The 7,500-nt window shown below is 48.6% G+C and overlaps 1 protein-coding gene across 1 annotated transcript in view; it reads left to right on the top strand.

The window, feature by feature from the left end:
* The window catches only part of MMS22L (MMS22 like, DNA repair protein), a 189,657-nt gene that overhangs the window by 76,943 nt on the left and 105,214 nt on the right, over positions 1–7,500 (top strand). Inside the window, exons 17-18 of the mRNA XM_078880318.1 lie at positions 2,435–2,582; positions 4,045–4,148. Of these exons, the coding sequence (XP_078736444.1) occupies positions 2,435–2,582; positions 4,045–4,148 (252 nt within the window). The remainder of the gene's footprint in view (positions 1–2,434; positions 2,583–4,044; positions 4,149–7,500) is intronic.

Below are 7,500 nucleotides of genomic sequence, written 5' to 3'. Positions count from 1 at the left end.
AACATCGTTACTGGGGAGACAAGGGCGGCCGGGCGTGGTGCTGGCCACCCACCCCCCTCGTGTGCCGTGCCGGCCTGAATAGGTGCTCGCTAACAGCACTTGCCCCAATAGTCTGTTTAGGCTACACGGGGGATCTTTGTCTCTGTATCGGTGTGAGTATGTGACGTGTGTGAGTGTAGGAGGCATAGCAAGAGAGAGAGAGAGAGAGGCTGACATGGAGACAGAGAGAGAGAGACACACACCGAGTGAGACAGAAACCTACAGAGATACAGAGAGAGAGAGATGGAGAGACAGACATTTAGAAGGTGGTTTTAATTGGCAGTATTGCTAAATCGTCTAGCTGAGGCGGTTGGAAGAGGACATGGATACACAGTGAGAGACGTTGATATTTATTGATGGACACAGACAGACAGGAGAGAGATGGAGAGAGACACAGACAGATAGGAGAGAGACTTAGGGAGGGATGGTTTTAATTGACAGTTTTGCTGAGTATTTTCGGGATGAGGGGGGAGGGGAAGCTGTGAGTCTGGGCTGTGAGAAAGCTGACAGAGAGAGAGAGAGGAGAGAGGCCGGGAGAGAGGCGATGGGCATGAGAGAGATGGGTGAGAGAAAAGAGGTGAGAGAGAGAGAGAGATTTGTGTGGGAGGAGTAATGGGTGAGAGAGGGAGGGAGGAGAGACGTTTAGAGAGGAAAGAGAATGTCGGAATGAGAGGGGAGAGAGAGGGAGAGTTGGGAGAGAGATTAGCGAGGGAGGAGGTTGGATTGGGGGGAAAGAAAGGTAAGGTGGAGAGCAGGGAGAAAAAGCAGAGAGGGCAAATGATGATGGTAGAGAGAGTGAGCGAGAGAGTGAGCGAGCGAGAGAGAGAGCGAGAGAGTGAGCGAGAGAGTGAGCGAGAGAGTGAGCGAGAGAGCGAGCGAGAGAGTGAGCGAGAGAGCGAGCGAGAGAGCGAGCGAGAGAGCGAGCGAGAGAGCGAGCGAGAGAGCGAGCGAGAGAGCGAGCGAGAGAGCGAGCGAGAGAGAGAGTGAGCGAGAGAGAGAGCGAGAGAGCGAGCGAGAGAGTGAGCGAGAGAGCGAGCGAGAGTGCGAGTGAGCGAGAGAGCGAGCGAGAGTGCGAGTGAGCGAGAGAGCGAGCGAGAGTGCGAGTGAGCGAGAGAGCGAGCGAGAGTGCGAGTGAGCGAGAGAGCGAGCGAGAGGTGGGGCTTTACATAAAGCAGAGTTAAAAAATGTAAATTTTATTTAAAAAAAATTACGAAATGATGAACGAAGCAAAGTACCGAATACACCAAGCATCTTCTTGTTTCCACTGATCGTAAAAAAAAAGAGAGAGATTGGATACAGGTGAGTAGAGATATGGGGGAGAGTGGGGAGAGAGTAGAGAAGGGAGACATGGAGAGAAATCGGTGAAACGACAGTGGAGAGAAAGGACTAAGTACCGTTAGAGAGAAGAGCGAGTGGATGGGGGGGGGGGGAGTTTAGAGAGATAAGGAGAGAGCGAAGAGAGATAAGGGGGGTTGAGAGAAGAGAGTGCGGTGTGAGAGAGTGAAGCGTGGAGAGAGATAAGGGAGAGGGAGGAGAGAGAGGAGGCGGGAGAAAAGCGTAATGCGTGACTGACAAACGCTGACTCCAGTGAGAATGGTGCACACACACGCACTCACATGCATCTCATACACACACACAAAGACAAAGACCCCCGTGTAGCCTTAACAGACTCGGGGCAAGTGCTGTTAGCGAGCGCCTATGAAGGCCGGCACGGCACACGAGGGGGTGGATGGCCAGCACCACGCACGGCGGCCGCCTTTGTCTCCCCCAGTGGCGATGTTCACACACCGCACCAGGTACTCATTTTGAGGCTGAGTCGACCTAGGGGAGGTCCATGACTGGTCCAGATTATCGTCACTGGCCCTGGCCGTGAGCGGGAATCGAACTCGGGTCGCCAGGTTCGTAGTGCAGCATAGCGCTAACCGCTGCACTAATGCTCCCCTTATACACACATGCATCTCACACACACACACATGCGCACAGACATGCACACACACATGCATCTCACACACACACATGTGCACAGACACGCACACATGAATCTCACACACACACATGCGCACAGACATGCACACACACATGCATCTCACACACACACATGCATCTCACACACACACACATGCATCTCACACACACACACAGATGCGCACAGACACACACACACACATGCATCTCACACACACACACAAACAGATGCGCACAGACATGCACACACACGCACATGCATCACACCCACGCACGCACGCATCACACCCATCACGTACGGTCAGATGTCAGTGCTGGTTATGAGACTAGAGTTGCCTTCCTTCGGCTGGTCAATTGCGCAGCGACAGATACGCGACGACCTCCTGACCCCCGACCCGCTTGTGCGATGGTGTCACTCGATCTCGACCAGGCCTCACGCTGTTTGCTGTGGAGAGCGGAGACCTTGTTCCGGACTGCAACCCGCGCGCGGCGGCTTCGCTGCTGCGAGATTTCGCGTGGGACGAGGCTCTGCCTCCACCCCTCGCCTGTCGCTTCCTCACCCACGTCATCCCCAACGGGTGCTCGCAAACATCCCATGACGACGCACACACACACACGTGCACGCACGCACACACGCACACACGCACGCTGAGTTCAAGTTTGATGTTGTGTAACCGGGGTGAGAGCTCGAGAGAGAGCGGGATGGGATGTGTACGTCAGAGGTCGCAACCGGGTACCCGATACCCGTACCCTACCCGATACCCGGCTACCCGTACCCGACCGGGTACGGGTAGCCGTTTGCGACCCTGGTGCGGCCGGGTACGGGTACGAGTAGGCCGTGAGTCACTGGTGAGTCACCGTGATTGTCACTCATTTCCCAACGTCTTGTCTCTTCTCACAATTCAAGTTCCTAGAATCAACCCACCTGCGCCTGCAACATGGCTTCATCCCAGAGGTCGCAATCGGGTACCCGATACCCGTACCCTACCCGATACCCGGCCGGGTACGGGTAGCCGGGTATCGGGTAGGGTACGGGTACCCGTTTTCGACCCTGGTGCGGCCGGGTACGGGGGGTAAGGAATCAAAACCCGTTTGCGACCTCTGTGGTACGTACGTTGAACTTCTTTCGCACCGTACGTAGCCAACCCTGCTAATCGGAGGTGCCGGATGGAAGAGAACAGCAAACTAAACACACACAAAAAGCAGTTTTCACGAAATGAGTTTGAAATTTATTTTATTTGAAAGCGCATAGCTCCGATGGCTTCTTGATGTCGGAAAGAGTGTAGCGGCGCGCTCCAGACGGCCGCAGAAGCGCATCCGAAAGCGTGCCGTGCAGTGACCGTCTTGGCTGGATTGCCAAGGCCAAAGATGTGTGACGTTATGTGTGTCGGCTGAGTCTGTGACCCGGCCGTTGTGCGCGTGTGTGTTCCTGGGGCGGGGAGCATCGGCACACGGCGATTGGCACACTGCGCTACGAACCCGGCCGCCCGAGTTCAATTCCCGCTCACTGCCGTCGCCAGTGGCGACTATCTGAACCGGTCCTAGATCACCTCCCCTGGGTCGACTCAGCCTTAAATGAATACCTGTTGCGGTCTGTGAACATCAGCACTCCACTATGAGATCTCTTTTACCAGTGGCAAAATATAGTAGTAGGTTTTTACCCTTTTAAACTGGTACAAAACTGACACCTTTATTCAAGGCATCATGTTTGCAATAACCACAACACACGTAGTCAAAAAAGCAAACAAAAAGAAGCAACTCTGATAACGATAATAATAGGACGGTGCATATTATTATCATTATCAGAGTTGCTTCTTTTTGTTTGCTTTTTTGACTACTTGTGTTGTGGTTATTGCAAACATGATGCCTTGAATAAAGCTGTCAGTTTTGTACCAGTTTAAAAGGGTAAAAACCTACTACTACATCAGCACTGGGGAGACAAATGTGGTCGCGCGTAGCTCTAGACACGCCACCTCACCTCATGTGCCGTACCGGCCTTCATCAGTGCTATGCCGTGGTGGGGTATCTTTGTCATTGCAGGTCTCTGAGGGGGGTGGAGGCTGCTGAGGATGGGGCACCTGGGTTCGACTCCCTTTGCGTGCGCGTGTGGATTCGCTGTGTGCTGTACGCATCCACGGCCGATGGTAAGACAACGGCGGCAGCAGCATCATCATCATCGTCACCAGCATCATCAGCAGCAGTAGCGGCAGCATGTAAGTGTGTATCAGTGAGTTTGTGTACGTGAGCAAGTGAGTGTGAGTATGTGTAAGTTTTTTATTTGGTGAGTGTGTGTATATCTGTGCATATGATTCTGTATAGGTGAGTGTGTGTGTGTCTGTGTGTGTTTCTGTAATGGTGAGTGTGTGTGTGTGTCTGCGTGTATGATTCTGTATAGGTGAGTGTGTGTGTGTCTGCGTGTATGTTTCTGTAATGGTGAGTGTGTGTGTGTGTCTGCGTGTATGTTTCTGTAATGGTGAGTGTGTGTGCGTATGATTTTGTATATGGGTGAGTATGTATGTGTGATTCTGTATAGGTGAGTGTGTATGTTTGTGTCTGTGTGTGTTTCTGTAATGGTGAGTGTGTGTGTCTGCGTGTATCATTCTGTAATAATGAGTGTGTGTCTGTGTGTACGATTCTGTATTGGGTGAGTGTCTCTGTGTGTAATTCTGTATATGTGAGAGTGTGTGTGTGATTCTGTATAGGTGAGTGTGTGTGTGTGATTCTAGGTGAGTGTGTGTGTGTGTGATTCTGTATAGGTGAGTGTGTGTGTGATTCTGTATATGAGAGTGTGTGTGTGTGTGTGATTCTGTATATGAGAGTGTGTGTGTGATTCTGTATAGGTGAGTGTGTGTGTGATTCTGTATATGTGAGAGTGTGTGTGTGATTCTGTATATGTGAGTGTGTGTGTGTGATTCTGTATAGGTGAGAGTGTGTGTGTGATTCTGTAGATGTGAGAGTGTGTGTGTGATTCTGTATAGGTGAGAGTGTGTGTGTGATTCTGTAGATGTGAGAGTGTGTGTGTGATTCTGTAGATGTGAGAGTGTGTGTGTGATTCTGTATAGGTGAGTGTGTGTGTGTGATTCTAGGTGAGAGTGTGTGTGTGATTCTGTATATGTGAGAGTGTGTGTGTGATTCTGTATATGAGAGTGTGTGTGTGATTCTGTATAGGTGAGAGTGTGTGTGTGATTCTGTAGATGTGAGAGTGTGTGTGTGATTCTGTATAGGTGAGTGTGTGTGTGTGATTCTGTATATGTGAGAGTGTGTGTGTGATTCTGTATAGGTGAGTGTGTGTGTGTGATTCTGTATATGTGAGAGTGTGTGTGTGATTCTGTATAGGTGAGTGTGTGTGTGTGTGTGATTCTAGGTGAGAGTGTGTGTGTGATTCTGTATATGTGAGAGTGTGTGTGTGATTCTGTATATGTGAGAGTGTGTGTGTGATTCTGTATAGGTGAGTGTGTGTGTGTGATTCTGTATATGTGAGAGTGTGTGTGTGATTCTGTATATGTGAGTGTGTGTGTGATTCTGTATAGGTGAGAGTGTGTGTGTGATTCTGTATAGGTGAGAGTGTGTGTGTGATTCTGTATATGTGAGAGTGTGTGTGTGATTCTGTATATGTGAGTGTGTGTGTGTGATTCTGTATATGTGAGAGTGTGTGTGTGATTCTGTATATGTGAGAGTGTGTGTGTGATTCTGTATATGTGAGTGTGTGTGTGTGATTCTGTATATGTGAGAGTGTGTGTGTGATTCTGTATATGTGAGAGTGTGTGTGTGATTCTGTATATGTGAGTGTGTGTGTGTGATTCTGTATAGGTGAGAGTGTGTGTGTGATTCTGTATATGTGAGTGTGTGTGTGTGATTCTGTATATGTGAGAGTGTGTGTGTGATTCTGTATATGTGAGAGTGTGTGTGTGATTCTGTATATGTGAGTGTGTGTGTGTGATTCTGTATATGTGAGTGTGTGTGTGTGATTCTGTATATGTGAGAGTGTGTGTGTGATTCTGTATATGTGAGAGTGTGTGTGTGATTCTGTATATGTGAGAGTGTGTGTGTGATTCTGTATATGTGAGAGTGTGTGTGTGATTCTGTATAGGTGAGAGTGTGTGTGTGTGTGATTCTAGGTGAGAGTGTGTGTGTGATTCTGTATATGTGAGAGTGTGTGTGTGATTCTGTATATGTGAGAGTGTGTGTGTGATTCTGTATATGTGAGAGTGTGTGTGTGATTCTGTATAGGTGAGTGTGTGTGTGTGATTCTAGGTGAGAGTGTGTGTGTGATTCTGTATAGGTGAGAGTGTGTGTGTGATTCTAGGTGAGAGTGTGTGTGTGATTCTGTATATGTGAGAGTGTGTGTGTGATTCTGTATAGGTGAGTGTGTGTGTGTGTGTGATTCTAGGTGAGAGTGTGTGTGTGATTCTGTATAGGTGAGTGTGTGTGTGTGTGTGATTCTAGGTGAGAGTGTGTGTGTGATTCTGTATAGGTGAGTGTGTGTGTGTGTGATTCTAGGTGAGTGTGTGTGTGTGTGATTCTGTATATGTGAGAGTGTGTGTGTGATTCTGTATAGGTGAGTGTGTGTGTGTGTGTGTGATTCTAGGTGAGTGTGTGTGTGTGTGATTCTGTATATGTGAGAGTGTGTGTGTGATTCTGTATAGGTGAGTGTGTGTGTGTGTGTGTGATTCTAGGTGAGTGTGTGTGTGTGTGTGATTCTGTATATGTGAGAGTGTGTGTGTGATTCTGTATAGGTGAGTGTGTGTGTGTGTGATTCTGTATATGTGAGAGTGTGTGTGTGATTCTGTATAGGTGAGTGTGTGTGTGTGTGATTCTAGGTGAGAGTGTGTGTGTGTGATTCTGTATATGTGAGAGTGTGTGTGTGATTCTGTATAGGTGAGTGTGTGTGTGTGTGATTCTGTATATGTGAGAGTGTGTGTGTGTGATTCTGTATATGTGAGTGTGTGTGTGTGATTCTGTATAGGTGAGTGTGTGTGTGTGTGATTCTGTATAGGTGAGTGTGTGTGTGTGATTCTAGGTGAGAGTGTGTGTGTGATTCTGTATAGGTGAGTGTGTGTGTGTGTGATTCTAGGTGAGAGTGTGTGTGTGTGATTCTGTATATGTGAGAGTGTGTGTGTAATTCTGTATAGGTGAGTGTGTGTGTGTGTGTGATTCTAGGTGAGTGTGTGTGTGTGTGTGTGATTCTGTATATGTGAGAGTGTGTGTGTGATTCTGTATAGGTGAGTGTGTGTGTGTGTGTGATTCTGTATAGGTGAGTGTGTGTGTGTGATTCTGTATAGGTGAGAGTGTGTGTGTGATTCTGTATAGGTGAGTGTGTGTGTGTGTGTGATTCTGTATAGGTGAGTGTGTGTGTGTGATTCTGTATATGTGAGAGTGTGTGTGTGATTCTGTATAGGTGAGTGTGTGTGTGTGATTCTGTATATGTGAGAGTGTGTGTGTGATTCTGTATAGGTGAGTGTGTGTGTGTGATTCTGTATATGTGAGAGTGTGTGT

This window comes from Lampetra fluviatilis, chromosome 57, assembly GCF_964198595.1.
Source record: "Lampetra fluviatilis chromosome 57, kcLamFluv1.1, whole genome shotgun sequence".
Classification (NCBI taxonomy): domain Eukaryota; kingdom Metazoa; phylum Chordata; class Hyperoartia; order Petromyzontiformes; family Petromyzontidae; genus Lampetra; species Lampetra fluviatilis.
Note: the sequence above shows the minus strand (reverse complement) of the source record. Positions and strands in the feature narration are given on the sequence as shown.